Source organism: Balaenoptera ricei, chromosome 15 (genome assembly GCF_028023285.1).
Source record: "Balaenoptera ricei isolate mBalRic1 chromosome 15, mBalRic1.hap2, whole genome shotgun sequence".
In the NCBI taxonomy this organism is placed as follows: Eukaryota; Metazoa; Chordata; class Mammalia; order Artiodactyla; family Balaenopteridae; genus Balaenoptera; species Balaenoptera ricei.
Genome location: NC_082653.1, coordinates 73,314,852 through 73,338,803, shown reverse-complemented (window position 1 = coordinate 73,338,803; position 23,952 = coordinate 73,314,852). Strand labels below are relative to the sequence as shown.

Sequence of the window (23,952 nt, the reverse complement as noted above, 5' to 3'; positions counted from 1 at the left end):
AGTACCCTCTGAGATTTTCCTCGTCAGTAGAACCAGGATGATAATCATCATTTCACACATGGTAGCAAAAAATAAATACGTTGAACGTGTAATATGTTGGGCATGGTACCTGCGCACAGGAAACGCTAACGTTAATTCCCTTCCCCAAAAGGCAAGGAGGGAGTTACCCACTATCGCAAGCGAAGGCTCCTCTGAGAAAGCCAGGAAAGGAGACCCAGGGATATTCCAGCCCCGGGTTGGCCAGAGTGGCTCCGTCGCTCAAATCCTTCCCTCCCTCGGCTAGGCTGCGCCTCCAAGAAACAGAGGCTCATTACTGATCCCAGGCGGGGTCGCCCCTTCCCGCCTCCAGACTCCCGGGCAGTCACCCGACACCGAGGATCCGGCTTTCTGCCCTTACGCTTCCGTTGGCTTCGTTCAAACAGGCCGCTTTTGGCAACACCCAATCAGAATACTCGATCTTAGGCCGCCGCCCAATGACCGCGTGGAATTGGGGGGGGGGGAAAGGGCGTGAAGCCCAATCGCAGCGCCATCACACTTGAGGGCAAAGAGGTTAGGCAGCCGGCATGGCGCTCCGGTCAATAAAATCGATAGCTAGAAGCTGTCTGTGTTTCAGGCAAAGGCGGTGCAGTAGCGGCGCCGCCATTTTCCCCGAAGGCATCTTCCGGTGCCTTTCACCCAAGTTCGGGCAGGAGTTTCCTGAATAACAGCGAAAGGTTTCCGTTAGCCCCGCCGGCGGCCGATTCCTGTTCCCTCCTGGTCTCCCCAGGCACGCTCCGCCCGGGTCCGGCTTGGGCTCCCAAATCCCGGGGCCCGCCAGCGCCCAGCGGCCAAGGCCGGGACCGGGAAAGCCGTGGCGCCGGCTTGTCGGGTCCAATGGCACGGCCTTCGGCTCCGCTCCCCGCGCGGGGACCAGGAGAGGCCGGACCCGGCCGGAGAAGGGGAAGGAGGCCGAGGGCGGTGAAGTTCGGGGACGTGGCCTTGTACTTCTCCCCGGAGGAGTGGGAGTGTCTGCGGCCCGCGCAGAGGGCCCTGTACCGGGACGTGATGCAGGAGACCTACGGCCACCTGGGCGCGCTCGGTGAGGCCCACCCCAGTCCGCTTCCGCGGGACCCGAAGGGATGGAGGAACTGGGGATCGGAGTCCAGAGTGTCCAGGGTCCTGGCCTGCGAAGAGGTTGTGTCGGGCGGGAGGACGGGGGCTTGGCAGGAGATGCCACCGGGTAGATAAGTCTACCCAGCGTTATGTACGAGCTGGGCCTCTGACTGATTCTCCTTCCCCAGGGTGCGCAGGTCCCAAACCAGCCCTCATCTCCTGGTTGGAACGAAATACCGATGGTTGGGAACCGGCTGCTCTGGATCCACAGGAGTGCCCAAGGCGGGTAACAGTCCAAAGAAGTAAGTGAAAAATGCCTCTGGAGGGCTTGCAGCCCCTAATGACTCAGTCCAGAGTTTCCGTGGCTAGGGGTACCTATGACCCACGCTCCATTTACCGTGTTCGTTTTTACAACTTAAAGGTTCTTGTCTCTTTCATGGTGTCGAGTCCCTCTACCAAAGATTCACTTGTCAGTTTGTAAACTGACCACCTGCAGTTGTCTGTTGTGTAAATGGATCAGTGAGCTTTTCAAAAGAGCTGCAGCCCTCCTGCCTCCTTCCCAGGACTCTGTCTCCAGCATGCTTTGAATTGGGCTCTGACTGATAGAGCCTATACCTCTGAGTTTTCCAGGTTTTGGGTGAAGGGATCTTATGGGGAACAGTGGCCTGGGGTGCAGGGGCCTCTTTTTGCCCTTCTGGCAGAATGACCCCCATCAGTGCAGGAATCTGCAAGTCTCCTCAGGATCAAGCAAGGCTCTGATTAAGGCCATTCAGGTAGAAGGGCCCCCCAGATCCACCTACAGGGGCAGATGCAACTGTCTGGGCTGGAGTTTCTGTGCCAGATTCTCTAAGAGTAGGGCTATCTTTCTAAGATTCAGATCTGACATGATATTTTCTTGCTTAAAACCTTTCAGTTTTTGCCAAGGCAGGTTGTCAAATGGCTGTCAGTTATATCTAAGACACTTGGGGAACTTGGTGAAAATACAGATTCCTGGACCCCATCCCAGAACTACTCATTTACTCTTATGGATGTCTAGGAACATATACATATTTTAATAGCCTCAGTTGATTCGGATGTACGTTTAGGTTTGGTTCTCACAGTGTGGTCCTCAGACCAGCAGCAGCAGCAGCAGCATCACTCGGGAATGTATTAGAAAATGCAAATTCCTGGGCCCCATCCTAGACATGTTGAATCTAAAACTGGGGGTAGGGCCTAGCAGTCTGTTTCATTAAACCCTCCAAATGATTCGGATCACAATAAAATTTGAGAAGCATTGGCTTAAAGGGCCTTATGACCTAGTCAATGCCAAATCATACCTCATTTGTTTCCACTTTCTGCCTTACACTTACCTCTTCAAAAACTTTAAAAAAATTTTTTTTAATTTTAATTTTTTTATTTTATTCATTTGTTTATTTTTGGCCATGTTATGCGGCATGCGGGATCTTAGTTCCTGGACCAGGGATCGAACCCCTACCCCCTGCAGTGGAAGTGCTGACCTCCAGGGAAGTCCCCAAAACTTTTATAGCTACTTTATTTATTTATTTATTTATTTATTAATTTTTGGCTGTGTTGGGTCTTCGGTTTGTGCGAGGGCTTTCTCTAGTTGCGGCAAGCGGGGGCCACTCTTCATCGCGGTGCGGGGACCGCTCTTCATCGCGGTGCGTGGGCCTTTCACTATCACGGCCCCTTCCGTTGCGGGGCACAGGCTCCAGACGCGCAGGCTCAGTAGTTGTGGCTCACGGGCCCAGCTGCTCCGTGGCATGTGGGATCTTCCCAGACCAGGGCTCGAACCCGTGTCCCCTGTATTAGCAGGCAGATTCTCAACCACTGCGCCACCAGGGAAGCCCCCCAAAACTTTTTAAAAATAATTAATTAATTAATTTTTGGCTGAGTTGGGTCTTTTGCTGCGCGCAGGCTTTCTCTAGTTGTGGCGAGCGGGGCTACTCTTCCTTGCAGTGCATGGGCTTCTCATTGCAGTGGCTTCTCTTGTTGCAGAGCTGGGGCTCTAGATGTGCGGGCTTCAGTAGTTGAGGCTCGTGGGCTCTAGAGCACAGGCTCAGTAGTTGTGGCGCACAGGCTTAGTTGCTCCACGGCATGTGGGATCTTCCCGGTCCAGGACTCAAACCCGTGTCCCCTGCATTGGCGGAGGATTCTTAACCACTGCGCCACCAAGGAAGCCCCCAAACCCTTTTTAAAATCAGCTTAATCTCTTCCAAGAAACCTTCCCTGATTTCTCCAAGCTGGATAAGGGGTTCCTGTAATACCCTCCATATTTCCATAGCCGTATGTCACACTTAGTTGGTTGTCTTTGTCACTAACATTCCTTGAAGACGGGCCGAGTCTGTTTTATAACCTGTAACACTGTAATAGGAAAGAGTAGGAGCCCAGTGTTTGTTAAATTAATTTCTTCTTTGTGTACCTATAGAAACCAGAACCAGAAAGAAGAATGAAGAGAAGGAAGTATTCCCGCCTAAGGAGGCACCCCGCAAGGGGAAGCGAGGCCGCCGGCCCAGCAAACCCCGCCTGATCCCCAGGCAGACATCCGGAGGTCCCATCTGCCCTGACTGTGGTTGTACCTTTCCCGATCACCCGGCCCTGCAGAGCCACAAGTGTGCCCAGAATCTGAAGAAGCCTTACCCTTGCCCAGACTGTGGGCGCCGCTTTTCCTACCCGTCCCTGCTGGTCAGTCACCGGCGGGCACACTCTGGGGAGTGTCCCTACGTTTGTGACCAGTGTGGCAAGCGGTTCTCCCAGCGCAAGAACCTCTCCCAGCACCAGGTTATCCACACAGGCGAGAAGCCCTACCATTGTCCTGACTGTGGCCGCTGCTTCCGGAGGAGCAGGTCCTTGGCCAATCACCGGACCACACACACTGGTGAAAAACCCCACCAGTGCCCCAGCTGTGGGCGTCGCTTCGCCTACCCCTCCCTGCTCGCCATCCACCAGCGCACACACACCGGAGAGAAGCCCTACACCTGCCTGGAATGCAACCGGCGCTTCCGCCAGCGCACCGCCCTGGTCATCCACCAGCGCATCCACACGGGCGAGAAGCCCTACCCGTGCCCGGACTGCGAGCGGCGCTTCTCCTCCTCTTCTCGCCTGGTCAGTCACCGGCGGGTGCACTCCGGAGAGCGTCCCTATGCCTGCGAGCACTGCGAGGCCCGCTTCTCCCAGCGCAGCACGCTGCTTCAGCACCAGCTCTTGCACACGGGAGAGAAGCCCTACCCCTGCCCGGACTGCGGACGTGCCTTCCGGCGGAGCGGTTCCCTCGCCATACACCGCAGCACGCACACCGAGGAGAAACTGCACGCGTGTGACGACTGTGGCCGCCGCTTCGCCTACCCCTCACTGCTGGCCAGTCACCGGCGCGTCCACTCGGGCGAGCGGCCCTATGCCTGCGACCTGTGCTCCAAGCGGTTCGCCCAGTGGAGCCACCTGGCTCAGCACCAGCTCCTGCACACTGGGGAGAAGCCCTTCCCCTGCCTCGAGTGTGGCCGTTGCTTCCGCCAGAGGTGGTCTCTGGCCGTCCACAAGTGTAGCCCCGGGGTCCAGAACTGTAGCCCTAGATCTGCTATAGGGGCGCCTAGCCAGAAAGGCAACGCCCTTTAGAATGGGAAGGACTGTGTAAGTTCATTTTTTTTCGTGGAGGGGCCCAGAAAAGGGAAGGGGCCCCCGGTCATACAGGGCAGAGTCAGAACTAACACCCAGGCCTCTTGCTACACAGAGCTGAACTTTATTCTACCACGCTGGCTGCCTTAATACGTGTGTCTAGAACAGACAGTCCCAGTAGGAGAAGTGACATTAGTTGGTTAAAGTTTTCCAACCTACCCTATCCTAAAAGAATTTCTGTGTGTGGATATCGGGCTAAAAGTTCTCCCCATCTGATTTACAGGCTTTGTGTTTTCTAGTTTGTGCATGCAGGGATTACCTGTCCCCTTGCATGCAGTCAGGAGGATCCCATTTATGCGGAGCAAGATCTCCTCCTCCTCTGCCTCTTCCTCCATGCCAGGTTTAAACAAACCTGGTTTAGCCCCCTTTTGACGATATTCCTGCCAAGTGGTCTTCTACCCTTTAAAACCTCCCTTGACAGGGAGCTCACTACCTCACAAGGCAGGTCATTTCACTGTGGGACAGCTCTTGACAATTAGAAGGCCCTTAAGAACAACATTCTCCTTCCATGGAAGCGTTGCCCAGTATATGTTTAAAGCTTGATCTACATGGCAGCCCTTCAGAAAACTTAACCACAAATACTCTGCCCCCATGTTTTCAGGTTAATTAGCATTAATTTGGTCAGTCATTCCTTAAAGATAGGTTTTCAAGTCCCACACATGATCTCTCCCCAGACAGGTGCTGGTTTTTCAATGTTCTTTTTAAAGGATCATACAAAGTAAGCCAGCATCACAGTATACACTATACCTCCTTGGTCTGTACTTGTTTTAACAGCTCTAGATTGCATTGGATTTGGGGGTGGTAACAGTGTACCAGGAATTTATTGGGTTTCAGACACCTAGATACCTAAGCTCTTTCTTTTGTTCTAAAACCACATGCTGTGAAGTAAGTCGTCTGCACCCTGTGTTTGGAAAGTTGGTTCAAGATGGGTCTGGGACATAAGCGCAGTGAGTTTTGGGAGAAGATTAATTTTAAGGAAAAACAGGGGAGCTGTGGTCTAGGCAGCAAGAAGTAGAACCAGGACCAGCTTGTTGTACTTTATCTGGTGGATTTGGATTAGTTCCAGGCAGCCAGTAGCTGGAAAATTCTTGAGAACTGGGTCTCACTCCTCCCTGAGTCTCATCAGAATCAGGAGACACTAGCACAGAACCTTCCATGAGTCCTCTGTGAACATTTTCCATGAAATGAAGTGAGGCCATTCAAGGGGGTTAAAGAGTTAGGTAACTGAATACAAAGCAGGAAGAGTCCGTAGTCATCAAGTTGTGTTCATGCCCTGCCTCCCTCATATAAGCTCCAGACAGCAGCAGCAGCAGCAATGTGTTTTAATTTTGATATGCCTCCATGGCACCCATTCCTAAGTAGGTGTGCAGTAAAGCTTTACTGAATTAAGTAAACAAGGCCTACCACTTTGCCTTGGGTAGCTGTACCAAACTGAATTTCCAAACATGACGTATCTCATATTCCAACAGCTGGTGTGGGTCATCCTCCTACCCTGTTGCTTCTTCCCTCAGTCCACCTGATATCAGCCCCAGGGGGGTGTAGCTGGGGCACACAGTATTTGTAATTACCTGTTCTGGTATTTAGCAAGTTGCATTGTAACTGTTTGTTTCTCCTTGGATTGATGGGCTACCCCAAAAGCAGGGGTCATACCAGATTGGGTTTCATTAAAATGTCTGATGAATGATTATGTTCTGTGTGGAATTACTGTTTATAAAATGTAAATCTAGTTCCCTGACTAAGTAGACATTTTTACAGTTCTGATGGAAACCTGCCCTTCCCTAGCAGAAACGTATTAGAATTCTGCCTAGCTTCCTGTTTTAGAACTGCCTCTTTTCCCTACCTCTATCACCAGGCTGACCCAACTACTTCCTTACCTAGGAATTTTAGAAATTTCTTTGGGCCTGGATTGTAACTCATAAACTTGGGAGCCGTTGGTAGGCAAGTCCCAGTATGTGGTCTGCGGAGGGCCGAGATGACAGACAAGTTCTTAGGTTTCCTAATGCACTTCAGTCCCAGGATCCCTTTGACAATTAACTGTAGTCAGTGGGAGATCCCAGTATTCTTCCAAGTAATTCTCCCTTCTGCTTCAGGTAGTTTAAGTTGAGTTTCTGTTACTTGCAACCAAAAGAATTAACTAATCCACAGCCCCAATCTGGGTATATCTCCCATCTGCCTTCATGCCTATATGTGAGCTATGAAGAAAAATCACAGTGCTGCTGAGAGGGGCCAGCCTTTCCACTCCATCCTCAGCTGAACTTTCAACATTGTTTATGTCTTTTATAGCCCCAAACCAGTGACTGCCTTCCCCTTCACTAAGAAAACACAGGAGGTCAAATAGGAACTCCCTTAACATTCCACTCCCTGCTGTGACTCCATATTTACCAGTGTGACCACTCGTACTTGCTTCTGACCCACCTCATGGGAAGTCCCTCATATGCAGAGCTTGTCAGTATAGGTGTGCCTGGATTTTATCTACTTATGCCCTGTCAGGGACTTTGCTCCATCTATTATTCTCTCTTAGTTTTTTATGGTTTCAGAGTCCCTCTCTTGCCTGGAATATATACATGCCAACCTATAAACATGGTAAAATCTGTCTTTGAAAACAAAGAAATTTCCCTTTGGCCTCAGTCCCCATCTCCTATTTTCAGCTAAGTTTTTTAAAACAACAGTAGCCTACATTCACTACATCCACTCCGTTTATTCTTTGGCCTACTGCAATAGTATTCTAGCTATTTTGTTGAGCATTTATGATGTGCCATGTACCGTGGCATTAAGCATTTTATATACATGCCAATCTATAGTTGGTACGAGAACCCCGTAAAGTCAGTGTTAGGAGATGCTCCTCCATGGGTCTTTCATGTTGCTACACATCTTGCTGAGTATGCCAAAAAACACAAGGCTCTGCCCTCAGCAAAATTCTCAGACTTGAGCCAATTCCAGACCTAGAGCCCCTTGAATAAGGGAAGGCTGGGTCCCCTTGATGAAGGACCATGTTACATTGGCAAAGACACTGTAAAACTTCTTCCTACCCTTTTCCAAATGTACCTGCAGCCACCTACCAGGGTGGCTGGGCATGGGAGAAGGGAAGTAACTAGAGTTTTCAGGGATTCTAATTCTTAGAGATCCAAATGAGAGAAATGTATTAAATAAGACAAAATAAAATGTTCTTCCAGAAATAAACCCTTGTATTTATGATCAACTGATTTGCAACAAAGGTGCCAAGACACTGCAAGGAAAAAGTCTTTTCAACAAGTGGTGCTGGGACATGAAAAAGAATGAAGTTGGGGGACTTCCCTGGTGGTCCAGTCTGAACCTGCCTTAAGAATCTGCCTTCCAATGCAGGGGGCGTGGGTTCAATCCCTGGTTGGGGAACTAAGATCTCACATGCCACGCAGCCAAAAAAAAAAAAAAAAAAAAGTAAAAAAAGTAAAATAACTCAGGAAGGACATAAGAAACTGGTAACAGAAATTGCCTCTAGGGAGGGGAAAGGGACTAGAGGAGAGACTTTTTGTAAAAAATTGAAGCATAATACACAAATAAGTTCACATATCACAAGTGTACAGCTCAATTTTCACAAACTGAACACATCTGAGTAACCAGCACCTAGAACAGGAATCAGAATCTCATCAGCACCCTAGAAGCAAAAAAGGTAACCCTCTATCCCGATTCTTAATAGCGTGCATTAGTTTTGCCTGTTTTTATACTTTATATGAATAGAATCTATACTATTTTGTGTCTGGCTTCTTTTGCTCAACATTTGTCTATAAGATTCATCCGTATTATGCATGTGGTTGTAGATGATTCATTCTCATTCCTGAATGGTATTCCATTTAGTGACTATCCCACTTTGTTTATTCATTCTATTGTTGTGGATAGTTTCCAGTTTTGAGCTATTGCAACTCGTGTTGCTGTGAGCACATGTCTTTCAGTAAACATATGTATTCATTTCTGTTGGGTATACACCTAGGAATGAAATTACTAGGTTATAGGGTATGGCATATTTTCAGCTTTATTATATACTGCCAGCTTTCCAGAGTGACTGTACCAACTGACACTCCACCAGTAGTATAAGAGTTCAACACTTGTGAAACTTACTTTTGACTATTTATTCTTTTGCACTTGGTTATATTATGAAATAAAATGCAGGGACTTCCCTGGTGGCGCAGTGGTTAAGAATCCACCTGCCAGTGCAGGGGACATGGGTTCGAGCCCTGGTCCAGGAAGATCCCACATGCTGTGGAGCAACTAAGCCCGTGCGCCACAACTACTGAGCTTACGCTCTAGAGCCCGCGAGCCACAACTACTGAGCCCACATGCCGCAACTACTGAAGCCCGCGCTCCTAGAGCCCATGCTCCGCAACAAGAGAAGCCACCGCAATGAGAAGCCCGTGCACTGCAAGGAAGAGTAGCCCCTGCTCGCCGCAACTAGAGAAAGGCCGCGCGCAGCAGTGAAGACCCAACGCAGCCAAAAAATAAATAAAATAAATTTATTTAAAAATAAGAGTTGTGTACAAATTGAGATGCCTGTGTACTGATCCTCAAAACAACCAACAAAATCTCAATTATGAAAGAAAACAAAACAAAAATGAAGATAGTTTAAGGGACCACTGAGAGGACATGAAGCAGACTAACATTTGCATTGTAGGGTCCCAGAAGGAGGAGAGAGAGAAAGGAACAGAAAACCTATTTGAAGAAATAATGGCTGAAAAGTTCCTTAACCTGGCAAAGGAACCAGACAACCAAGTCCAGGAAGCACTGAGTCCCAAAAAAGATGTACCCAAAGAGACCCACACCAAAGACACATAATTAAAATGTCAAAAGTTAAAGACGGTTTTCAAACTTTCAAAAGCACAGGCTCCAGGCGCGCAGGCTTCAGTAGTTGAGGCACATGGGCTCAGTAGTTGTGGCTCATGGGCTCTAGAGCACAGGCTCAGTAGTTGTGGTGCACGGGCTTAGTTACTCCACGGCATGTGGGATCTTCCCAGACCACGGATCGAACCCGTGTCCCCTGCATTGGCAGGTGGATTCTCAACCACTGCGCCACCAGGGAAGCCCTGTACACAGTTCTTAACATACATACCAAAAACCTAAAAAATTATGTAGTTGTGATTCTTTTTTTTTTTTTGGCTGCGCTGCGCAGCTTGTGGGATCTTAGTTCCCCAGCCAGGGATCGAACCTGTGCCCCCTACAGTGGAAGGACAGAGTCCTAACTGACTGGACAGCCAGGAAGTTCCCATGATTCTTTTCTTTTCTTTTTTAAAATTTATTAATTAATTTACTTAGGCTGCGCCAGGGCTTAGTTGTGACATGTGGGATCTTTAGTTGCGGCATGCGGGCTTCTTAGTTGCGGCATGTGGGCTCTTAGTTGTGGCATGAGGACTTCTTAGTTGCGGCATGTATGCAGGATCTAGTTCCCCCACCAGGAATCGAACCCAGGCCTCCTGCACTGGGAGCACAGTCTTACCCACTGGACCACCAGGGAAGTCCCCCATGATTCTTTTCTGAACAGTTATTCCAGTGCCTTTCCAGCTTAAAATTTGGAGGCAAATTTTCCTTAACAGGATATCAAGTGCCCATATCTTCAAATGTTGATATGCTGTTACATCCTAAGTCCCACTAATTCACAATTTAATATCATATACACTACATACTCAAGTTTTCAATCATTCACAGCACATTAACAAAGTTATTAGGAAAACTGGACTACCAGGACCAAAGATGTTACAGAGTGCACAAAATTCTGACCAAGAGAGCCAAGATCAAGGAGTGGTTTGCTTTAGGAAACAATTCTACCAAAAACAACAAGGGAAGGGAAGTAAAGTGTTCAAGGGACCTCTCTGGTGGTCCAGTGGTAAATAATCCGCCTTCCAACGCAGGGGATGCGGGTTCAATCCCTGGTTGGGGAACTAAGATCCCACATGCCATGGGGCAAATAAGCCCGCATGCCACAACTACTGAGCTCTTGCACCTCAACTAGAGAGCCTGCGTGCCGCAAACTACAGGGCCCACGTGCCCTGGAGCCCACCCTCCACAACTAGAGAGAGAAAACCCACATGCCACAACTAGAGAGAAGCCCAAGTAGACCGCGCGCTGTAACGAGAAAGATCCTGCATGCCTCAACAAAGATCCCGTGTGCCGCAACTAAGACCCAACGCAGCCAATAAAAAAAAAAGGAAAATAAATAAAATAAAATAAATATTAAAAAAAAATAAAGTGTTCAATACATTAAATGTACGACTGACTCCAAATTGCCATTTAGTATGCTTTGTATTATAGGATAGAAAAGCTACCCCATCTATGGAATGTTAAGCTGACACCCAAGACAATCAGAACTTCCCATATTCAATATCCCACTATTTTCTGGTTGTACCAAAAAATAAACAACCAGCAAATGACTTCACCTCTTAAAAAAAAGCATTTACAGCAGCAACATGGATGGACCTACAGACTATCATACTGAGTGAAGTAAATCAGACAGAGAAACACAAATATCATATGATAGCGCTTGTATATGGAATCTAAAAAAATGGTACAAATGAACTTATTTACAAAACAGAAATAGAGTCACAGATGTAGAAAACAAACTTATGGTTACCAGGGGGTATGGGGGGGAGGGATAAATTGGGAGATTGGGATGGACATATACACACTATTATATATAAAATAGGTAACTAATAAGGATCTACTGTATAGCACAGGGAACTCTACTCAATACTCCGTAATGGCCTATATAGGAAAAGGATCTAAAAAAGAGTGAATAGGGACTTCCCTGGTGTGCCAGCCAGACTGCCAAGAGGCTTCTCGAAGCTGGGCTGCCTAGCTGCTGCCACTCTCCCCTGCGTTGGAGCTGCTGGGACCCGTGGTGGGGACCCTATTCTTGTTTTTTGGGGATTCCTTTTTTTTTTATTTTAAATATTTATTTATTTATTTGGCTGCTCCAGGTCTTAGTTGCAGCATGCAGGATCTAGTTCCCTGACCAGGGATCGAACCTGGGCCCCCTACATTGGGAGTGCAGAGTCTTAACCAGGGAAGTCCCCCTTTTTGCTGTTCTGATTGGGCAAATTCCATTTGTCTTCCAGATCACTGGTCTGTTTTGTTTTTTTTTGCATTCTCTGATTTCCTGCTGCTTTCCACTAGTGTATTTTTCATTTCAGTTAATAAATTCAAAAGTTCTAAATCTTTGCCTTTCATATCTTCTAGCCCTTTGGTGATTTCCTCACAGATTACCTCTCTGGATTCATCCACTTTTCTCCTGAGTTCGATGAGCATTTTTATGACTGTTACTTTGAATTCTTTATCTGATAAACTGCTTGTCTCCACTTTGTTTAGTTCTTTTTCTGAGGTTTTCTCTTGTTCTTCTCTTCTGAAGATATTCTGTAGTTTCTTCATTTTGCCTAACCCTCTGTGTTCATTTCTACGTAAATCACCTTCATCTCCCAGTCTTGAAAGAGTGGCCTTACGTAGGAGGTGTCCTGTGGGGCTCAGTGGTGCAATCTCCCCTGATCAACAGAGTCAGGTGCTCCAGGGGTATCCCCTGTGTGGGCTGCATGTGCCCTCCTGTTGCGGTTGGGCAGCAAATGTTGCAGGTGTGCTGGTGGGTGAGGTTGGTCCCCTGGGTCCTCAGGGGAAAGCAGGGGCAGGGCGCGTGGTGTTAGCTAGGCTGATGGAGAGTGATAGAAATAGTGCTCACCAGCACCAGGCCAGCTACGTGGAAAGAAAGTGAAAACAAATGACGTCTGCCAGTGCTTCCACCCCCAGAGAAAATTCCACCAGATCCCTGCCCCTCCGGTGCATGCCCTGAAATTAGTCAATGAATCTCCTTCTTGTATGACCCAGGCGCTTTTCAAGCTGCTGCCTCTGTGCTAGGACTTGGAGCGAGTGAGTTTCTGCGAGAGTCCTTTAATAATTGAGTCTCTTCCCTTTCCCACGGCCCTCGGGCTCTCCCAGATGTAAGCCCTGCTGGTTTTCAAAGCCAGATGTTATGGGGGCTTGGCTTCCCGGTGCAGGTCTCCCAGGCTGGGGAGCCTGATGTGGGACTTGGACCCCTTGCTCCTCAGGGGGGACCTTTGCGGTTGTGATATCCCTCCTGCTTGTGGGTTGCCCCACGGGAGTGGGGGAGGTTCTCACTAGACCAGGACTCTGCCCTTCCTACCTTTCGCGACGTGGCCTTTTCCTTATATCCTTAGTTGTAGAAAATCTGTTGTGCTAGTCTTCAGGTCAGTTCTTAGAGGTAGTTGTTCTATGTGTAGCTGTAGTTTTGGTGTGTCCTGGAAGGAGGTGAGCTCAGGATCTTCCTACTCCACCACCTTGACCCAGAATTGAAAAGAATCTTAAGATATGATCTGACTCATTCCTCAGTGTTATTATTCATTTATGAGCTGTAATTTGAACACAGGTTTTCTGATTGAGGCAGGGTCCAGATAGTGTTATAATTACAATTACAACTATAAGCTCCTATTTATTGAGTACTTTGTGCAAGGCGCTACCCTAAGCACTTAGCTGAACCTAAGTTCAACCGAAACGGGAGCCAGAAGATGACTCTGAATCCGGCTCTGCTGCCCCGTGAGCAGTCACCTGCCCCGTCACTCAGTTTCAGCGTCTGTAAAAGGGGAGACATCTGTGACCTTGGAGCACGGGCCAGATCAAATACTGGGTAGGAACCCATTTCCACAGCTCACAGGGCTAGCCCTGCCCGAGTACCAGAGCTCACTCCCTTACCTCCAGAACCCGCCTCAGTCTTGCCTTTGGGCTTTTACTCACCTCCAAACCCCGGACCTGCCCATAAGAGGTCTCATGAGAGTAGCAGAAATGAGTACCTTTACTCCGTTAGAACCTCTCTCTTAGATGCCAGACCCAGAAAACCCAGATCAAGAGAAATCCTGCACCGCCGGCCTCCTTCGGATCTGCAGCTACTTCACTCTCGGCCTTTCAAACAGACCGCTCCGGAAAGACCAATCAGAGCCTTCCTTCTTCCCCTAGCGACCGGCGCTGTCCAATCAACGCACGCTATCTCTCCACGGTTACGCCGTGGAGTCCAACCTCCCTTCCGGTTTGCCCCTTGGCATGGAAGGGCAGATAAGAAAGGCGAGGGATGTTGAGGCCGGAGGGGCACCATCTTAGTTAAGGGCAGGACTGTGGGCCCTTCAGGACTTTTTCCGAGGAAGGGCGGAAACAGGTAATTGCGTTTCCACATTTTCCGGAAGCCTCTCTGCGAAGCACAGAAGGGTTTCCCATGGTGCCGCCCCCGGTCCGGTTCCCGGTGGCGGATGTGCCCGGGGAGGCCAGGACCGGGCGGACGAGGGAAGGCAGCCCAGGGGCCGTGAGGTTCGTCGCGTGTGGCCGTGTACTTCTCCCCGGAGGAGTGGGGGCGTCTGCGGCCTGCGCAGAGTGCCCTGAACCGGGACGTGACGCGGGAGACCTATGGCTTCCTGGGCGCGCTCGGTGAGGCCCGGCCAGGACCCAGTAATCTGTTGGAAGCTGGGACTGATGCGCCCAGAGGCGATGGGCTGGAAGTGTGGAGCACTGAGCAAGCGCCCTCAGTTCTCCTCCCGGGTTCTCAGCCAAGCCCAGTGTTTTTCTTTGTGAGGATTTTCAGGCCCCAAACCCGCTTTTATCTTTTAGGTGGAAAGAGAGGTGGAGGCGTGGAGCCCAGAGGCCCAGGATCCAGATCCCTGCAGCTGTCAGCAGAGACGAGGGAAAGGTCCTTCACTTCAAACCCCAGGTCGTGACCTTTGAGAACCTCCTCCCCCACTCGGAGCCTCAGCACACACTGCCCACTCTAGAGCCCCTCCGTGTCTCCCTGCACCTGATCTGCAGAAAGGGCTCAACAGAACAGCTAAATTGAAGCTGGTAGCACTCTTGGGGCCGCGTTGCCACCATCTCTTAGGAAGGCACGTTCCAGTTCTGGTTCTGGTGCACCTTCAGCCACCCGCGACTAGTGTTCAGTTCTCGGGCTGAGGCTCCTGGTCCCTCTTCCAAGTCCCACTTGAGGTTACTTCACTGAAAACCATTCACCTAACTGGCTTTTCTTTCTGGATTATTTTCTCCCTTAGTGCATTTTGCTTTCTGGACTGTATCTCTCCCGCTCCTCAGAGACGGAGTACCCTAGATTCAAGAGCCTATTAAAGGAGCTGGTGCTCCCTGGAATAGAGGGCACGCTTTGGGCCTGTCCGCACTGGGGAAGCTCATCCAAGGATTCTGTCTTTTAGCCAGAGCAGGTCAAGTAGCTAGCAAAGACACACATGTGGTGTCAAGCCTCTGTTGGCATTGTTTGGTCTTGAAGACTTAGAGGTGGCCGTAAAGAGGACAGTGGCTTCAGGTGAGGAACTCTCCTGCTCCACACTTGCTCTGCACATGGTGCACAAAGGTATCAAACTTAGTGAGCTTAAAGGGTTTTTTCTCCAAACTTTTATGAACTAGTAATTGCAATGTGTTTTTTTTTTCCCAGATATTTGCATGTTTCCTGGATTTTGCATCTTTTGAATAAAGATGTATTCTTGGGCCACAGCAACTGGAAATATGATGCTGGGGAATTTTTTTTTTTTAAAGAAGGAATATATTACTTGTGATTAGAGTTGAAATCAAGGCATAGTTATTTTCCGCCTTAGTTTTTACTGTAATGTTTGTATGTGTCAACAGTTGAGAGGTCTTTCTGACCTATTTAGATTTGCTAGCCCTACTTTAGAACAGGAAACTCTTGAAGGAATAAAAGCAAGGAGGTGGGGGGGACTAAGCATGTCTGCATGTCAGGAGTGGTGCTGGGTGGCTCAAATTATCTTTTGACCAAAAGACTGCTTCTCCAAATACCTGGGTTCCAAAGATGATTATTAATGGGAACTGACGGTTATTTTTACTTCACCACATAGCCTCTCCTGAATTGGTAGACCTGGATTCCAGGTTCAGCTCAGTCCCCACTAGCTGTGTGGCCTTAAGCATATTATATTATTACATTATTCAGATGTAAACTGACAAGTAAAATTTAAGAACTATAATGACCTCCTGCATGTTTCCTAACTTCTCATAATTATCTGATCAAGATTCTTCAACAAACATTTACAGTTTGGTGGGCAATAAAACAATCTGAAAGCATCGTTTTTGTATTTTTATAATGATTGGCAGGAAATACATGACACCAACCACTTATGAGCAAACAGTTTTAGTCTTGAACGTTGCAATCTGATGGTTAACAGCCAAGTTTACTGTACTTAGCTCCATCTTCTTAAGTTTTCTCCATCCCTAGTGCAAAGAGAAATGATTTACAACATAGTACCTGAATAAACAGAAGTATTTTTTGGTCCAAGTGAAATGCTTTACAGCTTCTCTTTACATAAAGTTGATTCCCTGTTTTGTTTTGTTTTTAAATAAATTTATTTATTTATTTTTGGCTGCATTGGGTCTTCGTTGCTGCGCACGGGCTTTCTCTAGTTGCGGCGAGCAGGGGCTACTCTTCATTGCAGTGTGCGGGCTTCTCGTTGCGGTGGCTTCTCTTGTTGCAGAGCACGGGCTCTAGGCACGCGGGCTTCAGTAGTTGTGGCACGCGGCTCAGTAGTTGTGGCGCACGGGCTTAGTTGCTCCGCGACATGTGGGATCTTCCTGGACCAGGGCTCGAACCCGTGTGCCCTGCATTGGCAGGCGGATTCTTAACCACTGCGCCACCAGGGAAGCCCCTGATTCCCTGTTTAAAAGGAGACTTATTTCTGAGGATCTGTTTTTTTCCTTACTCCATTTCTACACTGTTCACACAGTGAAGTACCTCTAGAACTCAAAAAGTTTTAAAATAAGCACATAATTGTTGAGGCAAAATCAGCAGAAGTCACACTTAAAGCCAGAAAGTATTTCAGGTGAAAATCAGCAAGGACAAGGCCAGAAAATATAAAGACCAAAAAGGCACTAGCATGATCAGCAAAGAACATTTCTGAACACAAAGGGGAGATTCAGCATGTAGGGCAGGCAGGAGGGCAAGCAAGGAATTGTTCCAAGACCAGACTGTGGGCTGCTGCCAACAGAGACCTGGTAGATCTCATCCATCTGTTATCTCCAGTGACCGGCCCCACGCTTAGCAACTAGAGTCTGCATCCTGCCTGACTGCAGAAATATTCCAAAGGTGGGAGTGAAAACATCTAGCACCTGTAGTCAGTCCAGTGCAAGCCATCAAGATGACCCGTCTCAACTCAAAAATAGGAAGACACTGAGTCTAGGAAGCAGAGGATACAACCCAAGGGCAGGGAGGGAAGACCCTGGATGACAGTTGAGGCCCAGTCTGTTTTGGAGAGAGGACTGAGGGCCCAAGGAGGGAGATTTCCCACGGGAAAAAAAATGGGGATTTGAGATTTGATGCTCTCCTTGGTAATTCGCAACAACTTAAAGAAGCAGAGCAGATAACACAAGGAGAAAGGACAATTATAAAACTGAAGAAAAGCAAACAGTTGACAAGAAAGGAAGTATAATAATAGCATATATAGGAAATGTTATTTACAATAATTTATTGCAATGGGCTTCCCTGGTGGTGCAGTGGTTAAGAATCCGCCTGCCAATGCAGGGAACACGGGTTCGAGCCCTGGTCTGGGAAGATTCCCACATGCCACAGAGCAACTAAGCCCGTGTGCCACAACTACTGAACCTGTGCTCTAGAGCCTGCAAGCCACAACTACTAAGCCCACGTGCCACAACTACTGAAGCCCGCGCGCCTAGAGCCCGTGCTCCGCAACAAGAGAAGCCACCGCAATGAGAAGCCTACGCACCGCAATGAAGAGTAGCCCCTGCTCGCCACAACTAGAGAAAGCCCGCATGCAGCAACAAAGACCCAACACAGCCATAAATTAATTAATTAATTAATTAAAAAATAATAATTTATTGCATTAAGTATGTTGGGAAAAGAGGTCAAGGGTATGGGGCTAGAAATTAAGTATCAAGTATCATAGCAGGGTGCCCATAGTGTCTAAAATGAGTATACCAAGAAAAAGCAATTTTTTAAAAAAGTGTATTTTTAAATGAAAGCTCCAGAATAAATGGCTAAGAGTGAAGTGTATTGAATCAGTTTAGGAAGATGAAAAATTTCCGGAATGGATGGTGGTGATGGTTGCATAACTGTGAATGTACTTAATACCACTTAACTTAAAAATGGTTAAAATGATTTTTTAAAAGAGGTTAAAATGATAACTTTTGTTATGTATATTTTATCACAATTTTTAAAAAAAGGAATGATGTTCAGATACACGTTACAACATGTATGAACCTTGGAAACATGATATTAAGTGAAATAAGCCAAGCACAAAAAGATGAAAAACTATGATTCCACTTTTATGAGGTACCAAGAATAGTAAATTCCAAGAGAAAAAGTACATTGGAAGTTACCAGGGGTGGGGAGGGGGCTTGGGGGGGGTGGGAGGAAAGGAATGGGGAAGGACTGTTTAACGGGTTCCAGGTTTTCTTTTGTGAGGATGAAAATCATGTTTTGGAAAATGACACTGGTGATGGTCGCCCAACATTGTGAATGTAATTAATGCTACTGAATTGAAAACTTAAAAATGGTTAAAATTTTCTGCCATATATCACAATAAAAAAGTATGTATTGATTGGAAAGGAACCATTCAGGGGTGATACCAATGTCCTACATCTTGTTTTGGGTGATGGCATACATTTGTCAAAGCTCGACGGATTTCACACTGAAGATCCGTGCATTTTACTGTATATACAATATAATTAAAGTTAATAAAAAGTTTAAAGTAGTTGCCTCTAGAGAACAGGGGGAATGGGTAGGGAGGCTGCCTTTTTCATTACAAGCCTTTTGTATTACTTTTTAAAAACCGCGTACGTTAATTATTTTGGAAAAACTTAAAAAGTAATTTAAAACTTCCCCATTCCAATTCCAGCCTCACCAAGCACCTTCCTTCGCCGGCGGCTCCAGTCCAGAAAATGAGCGAGCGGAATTGCCGGTGCAAGGAGTCGGGTCGGCTCCGCAGCTGTGCACCCAAGTGTAAACGTGTACCTGGTCTCTACCTCGGCTGCCCCCAGGGTTTGGCCAGGTGTGTGCGTCTTCCCGCAGGGGCGGATCCCGCTGCCGGGAGGCGCAGAGGGAGACCATCGAGTTCTAAGTCCCGAGCTCCACAAACGCCGAGATCGTTGGTGGGTTCCAGATCCCGCCTACAGAGACTTCCGGGCGGAAACGCCCCGCCAGTCCCGCCTCGCGGCACAGCCGCTTCCTGCTGTCGCGGCCAATCACCGGCCGCTGTGCAACGCGGCCAGCGGGAGTTCTGGAAGCCGCAGGCACGTCCATCTTTCTTGATGGCAGGAAAGCTCCCCTCGGCTCCCCCTCCGTTAAAACTCACCTGCACGGCCATTGTATTTAAGGGCAAGTGGACAATGAGAAGCCAGACCGGCGCCATGTTTGATACGGTCAAGGGACGGCGCCCTTAAGGGCAGCCAGTGACAACTGAAGCCAGGATGTCGCCATATTTTCTGAAGGCACCTTACGGGTCCCTTAACCCGGGTGTCTGTGTCCAAGCTGCCATGAAGTGACTAAAGACCGAGGGTGTTTATTTGTCCCCATCAGAACCCCGAATCCCAAACAGCCAACCCTGCTACTTCGGTTCCCTCGGCTGAGTTCGGAGGCCAAGGCTGGGCGGGGCCCCGGGCTCGGGAGCCTTTCCTGTGGACGACGAGAGCTGAGGCCGGGCGCGGGGAGCAGGCGGCAGCTGCTCGGGGCTGGAGGCCTCATGGCGCCGCCCCCGGCCTCGCTCCTGGTGCTGAGACCGGGGGAGACCGGGCCTGACTGCAAGAAGCCTGCGGCCGTGAGCTTCGCGGACGTGGCCGTGTACTTCTCCGTGGAGGAATGGGGGTGTCTGCGGCCCGCGCAGAGGGCCCTGTACCGGGACGTGATGCGGGAGACCTACGGCCACCTGGGCGCGCTCGGTGAGGCCCCGGGTTAGAGTCCGCCTGCTCCTTCACTGGGGTTCACAGGGGAGATGATATAAGGACCCAGAGGATTGTGAGGCCTAATCCCGCACTATTCCACCAACACCACCAGCCACTTCCCATCCCCAGCGCTTCAGGTACCCTCTCGGGAGTCCTTCCATCCCGCATCCGCTTCCTTCAGGCAGGAGCACTGCAGACCCTGTCCAGGTTGAGCCTAAATTCTGAGGAGGTGACCTCACCCTGACAGGGGGATGCCATCTTCCCAGGGCAGCCTCTCAGGCCAGCACTGTGATCCCTGTTCTCTCCCAGGATTCCCAGGCCCCAAACCAGCCCTCATCTCTTGGATGGAACAGGAGAGTGAGGCTTGGAGCCCCGCCGCCCAGGATCCTGAGGAGGGGGAAAGCCTGGGAGGAGCTCTGAGAGGTGAGGGATGGTCCCAAGTTTCCCCCAACCCCAGTATTCCAGGGCTTCCTGTCTAGCAGTGTTTTCTTTCAGATCGCCACCTCCAGCATCCCTAAAGGAATGAAAGAGTCAACAGATGTTGGATACGGGAGAAGGAAAAGAGGCAGACCTGATAACAAATTTTTCAGAATTTGGTACAGTAGTCGAGACCAGAGTAAGATAATCAGGAGCCCAAGTCTGAGACTCCCTCTGGTAGAAGCGCTGCTCATTCTCCCCTTTTCAGGAACAACTAAAATCCCCTAAGAATGAAAGCAGCTTCAGGTCTGCTTTTCACATTCTCAAACAAGGCAAAGCAGTAATTGGCCAGTAATTGACAACTTTGCTCTTCTCCTTTCACCATCCCTCAGCAGAGTGATCTTGAGCAAATATCTTTACTCCTCTGTAAATGTCTTAACCCTACAAAAAATTGAGAAATCACAAATAATAATAGCTACTGCTTATTTATTTATTTTGGCTGCATTGGGTTTTTTTTTTTAAGCATTTTTTTTTAATTGAACCATCTTTTTCCCTTTATTTATTTATTTATTTATTTATTTATTATTTATGGCTGTGTTGGGTCTTCGTTTCTGTGCGAGGGCTTTCTTTAGTTGCGGCAAGCGGGGGCCACTCTTCATCGCGGTGCGCGGGCCTCTCACTGTCGCGGCCTCTCGTGTTGCGGAGCACAGGCTCCAGACGCGCAGGTCCAGTAGTTGTGGCTCACGGGCCTAGTTGCTCCGCGGCATGTGGGATCTTCCCAGACCAGGGCTCGAACCCGTGTCCCCTGCATTAGCAGGCAGATTTTTCAACCACTGTGCCACCAGGGAAGCCCTGCATTGGGTTTTAATTGCTGCGCGTGGGCTTTCTCTAGTTGCAGCGAGCGGGGGCTACTTTTCCTTGCGGTGCGTGGGCTTCTCATTGCTGTGGCTTCTCTTGTTGTGGAGCAGAGGCTCTAGGCGTGCAGGCTTCAGTAGCTGGGGCATGTGGGCTCAGTAGTTGCAGCACGCGGGCTCAGTAGTTGCAGCGCGCGGGCTCTAGAGCGCAGGCTTGGTAGTTGTAGCTCACGGGCTTAGTTGTTCCGGCATGTGGGATCTTCCCGGACCAGGGATGGAACCCGTGTCCCCTGCATTGGCAGGCGGATTCTTAACCACTGCGCCACCAGGGAAGTCCTGCTATTGCTTATTGAGCATTTACTAAGTACTTAAGATACTTTTACTCATTTAATCCTCCCAACAAACTTGTGAACTAAAGAAACCATTATGATTCCCATTTGACACATGAGGAAGCAAGGCCCAGATAAGTCATTCTTAAGAGATTTGAACCCTGTTTACCATCCTTCAGAGCCTGTGTGTTAATTACTGGGCAGTACTTTTCTGGCACTTCCTTAAGTAAAAGCATCCTATAACCTAAGACGATATAAGCGAATGTGTTTTAAAATGTAACTTGATTCCTGTTTCCTAGGAGATGTCCCAAACAAAAAGGAAGAGGAACCTGAGACAGGGTCAGGAGCCAAAGAATCCAAAAAGACTCCTGGGAAGGAGAGGCCTGAAGAGCTGGTTAAAAACAATCTTGACTCAACCATCAGCGAAACCTCGTCAAGAGCACAGCCACCCAGGAAAGCTGCCTGTGACCAGAGCGCAGGTGCGCAGCCCCCGGTCCTGGTGCCCAGCGTAGATGCTCAGGCCAGCCAGCGGCGCCACGTGTGTGCAGACTGCGGCCGCCGCTTCACCTATCCCTCGTTGCTGGTCAGCCACCGGCGCATGCACTCGGGTGAGCGGCCCTTCCCCTGCCCCGAGTGTGGCATGCGCTTCAAGAGGAAGTTTGCCGTGGAAGCGCACCAGTGGATCCACCGCTCCTGCTCTGGGGGCCGGCGGGGCCGGAGGCCCGGAATCCGGGCTGTGCCTCGGGCCCCGGTCCGAGGTGACCGGGACCCGCCGGTGCTGTTCCGGCACTACCCGGACATCTTTGAAGAGTGCGGGTGAGTGGCTCCCGCTGGCTGGGCTTGAACCTGACCTCAGCGCTAAGGACTAACTGGGCCCTGAGGGAAGCTCCTGACTCAGGGATTTGGGACCCAAAATTCATCCTTTGGTTTTCCCTCAAGGATCCCTCTAGTTTCCAAACTTGTAAAAACAAAAGTGCCTCTAAAGATTCAAAGAGATTAAACTTGACGCCTTCTCTCCCTAGTCTTTCTAAAAAAATGAAGAGAGTGAGATGCTGGACTTCTCTCAAAGTGTTATCTCAGTAGCAGGTGCAACCAAGATCATGTGCAAACACTGTCTCCAAAAAAAATCCCCGCTGCTTATCTGCAGCAGAGGTAAATGCTATGGGGGACTAAGGCCAAGGAGGAGGCCTCAGATGTAGGGCATGGTCTAGCTCCGGGTAACTGACACCAACAGGAGGCTCAGGCAGTGAAGTGGGTGGAAAGAATACAGAAGCACCGGGTGCAGACCTAGTCTCTGCAACTTGCCCCCAGGGCATAGCTGGTAAGTCACATGCTTTCCCTGAGCCTCAGCTCCTTCATCTGTAAAATGAGGATCAATAATATCTACCTCAAAGGGTTACTGTGAAGACTGAAATTGTAACAAGATAATATGTATAACACAGTAAATGTGCAATAAACATTTGTTGAAACACAATTGAAAATGATTGTTGATATTTTACACTTCAGACCTTGAAAAGAAGTCTGCTAAGGAGGCAGGGATGGATAGCAACAGCTGTGTTTCACAGATGAGTAAACTGAGGATCAAAGTTTCATCGCTACAAAGCAGCAAAGCTGGAAACTGGCACTGTGCCCACACATATCTACCACTTCCTATGAGCAGTCAGATCTGGGCAGAACAGGGGTCAGGGGCTCAGGTGAGGGTGAAGTGAGGGAGCCAGTCTCACCTGTCTGGGGGAGTCTCAGCAGGAAAATGAGAGCCCCGCCAAGGCCAGAGACCTTTGCAGTCAACATTCAGTGACCATATATTGAGTGGCTTCTGTTGGAGAGACTGCCAGGTGATAAGGGAATCCCAAGATGAGGAAGGCTAATTTCCTTTATTCAGCAAACACCATCTGAAGACTCTGGGGTTCTGTGTAGGGCGCCAGGGACACACTGACTCAAGTCCAGTGTTCAAGACAGTGATTTGGGCTGTGATGGAGGAAGTCCAGAGGCACCATTTAACCCATCCTGGTTGGTGATATGCCAGGAAGTGTAGCTTGGAGAAGGAAGTGGTTGTGCTTCCCATAGCATTAAGAGGAATTGGTATGTAGTGAGATTTTCAGGCAGAGGAAGCAGCGAAGGAGGCTTATTTCCTAAAAAGGATAAAAGAGGGACACAGCATGGAGTAAAGGTTAAGGGCATGGGTTCTGGAGTCAGACTGTCTGGGTTCAGATCCTGACTGAATTGCTTTACAGCTCTGCAGTCGTGGGCAAATCACTTCTTGCTCCAAGTTACCTCTCTCTGCCTTAGTTTCTTCATCTATAAAACCTAGATAATAATAGCACCTACCTGATAAGACTGACATAACGATTAAATGAGATAACATAGAACAGTGCCTTGCATATTAGTGTTTGATAAACATTGGTTATTGTTATTATTCAAATACAACACAAAATAATATGTGAGGAGGACCAAGAGGAGACCGAGGAAGGTTTTCTGGAGGAGGTGGTTCAAACTGGCCTTGAAGGATGAGAAAGATTTCAACCAGGATGGGCATGTATAGGGAATGGTTGGCAGTTCCACTTGATTGAAACATAAAGACTGAAAGTCAAGAATAATGGATGACAGATGCAGCCGGAGAAGTGGGACCAATCTGGGAGGACCACAGATCCCAGCGGGGACCTTGAAGTTCACCCTGT

The 23,952-nt window shown here is 48.8% G+C and overlaps 1 protein-coding gene and 2 long non-coding RNA genes across 3 annotated transcripts; 2 read left to right on the top strand and 1 right to left on the bottom strand.

The window, feature by feature from the left end:
- Window positions 1-549: 549 nt before the first annotated feature.
- On the top strand, window positions 550-22,748 carry LOC132349897 (zinc finger protein 689). Its single transcript, XM_059898712.1, has 8 exons — window positions 550-1,078; window positions 1,281-1,394; window positions 3,518-4,692; window positions 14,148-14,273; window positions 18,806-19,026; window positions 19,247-19,671; window positions 19,984-20,097; window positions 21,574-22,748. Exons 1-8 carry the CDS (start codon window positions 874-876, stop codon window positions 22,092-22,094), a joined length of 2,901 nt encoding a protein of 966 aa, XP_059754695.1. The 5' UTR covers window positions 550-873; the 3' UTR covers window positions 22,095-22,748.
- LOC132349968 (uncharacterized) lies at window positions 13,966-16,060 on the top strand. Its single transcript, XR_009497777.1, has 2 exons — window positions 13,966-14,202; window positions 14,383-16,060. It is a non-coding gene; the product is annotated as an uncharacterized LOC132349968 (long non-coding RNA).
- Window positions 15,901-18,890, bottom strand: LOC132349969 (uncharacterized). The gene is made up of 2 exons (XR_009497778.1): window positions 18,639-18,890; window positions 15,901-15,996 (listed from the first exon to the last, which is right to left on the bottom strand). It is a non-coding gene; the product is annotated as an uncharacterized LOC132349969 (long non-coding RNA).
- Window positions 22,749-23,952: the final 1,204 nt, after the last annotated feature.

Excerpts from the sequence above, each read along its gene's own strand:
- LOC132349897 (XM_059898712.1), top strand. The coding sequence starts at position 874 with ATGGCACGGCCTTCGGCTCCGCTCCCCGCGCGGGGACCAGGAGAGGCC. Across the intron at positions 14,274-18,805 it reads CCAGAGGCGATGGGCTGGAA|GGGCGGATCCCGCTGCCGGG; the intron begins GTGTGGAGCACT and ends GTCTTCCCGCAG. Across the intron at positions 20,098-21,573 it reads CCTGGGAGGAGCTCTGAGAG|GAGATGTCCCAAACAAAAAG; the intron begins GTGAGGGATGGT and ends CCTGTTTCCTAG.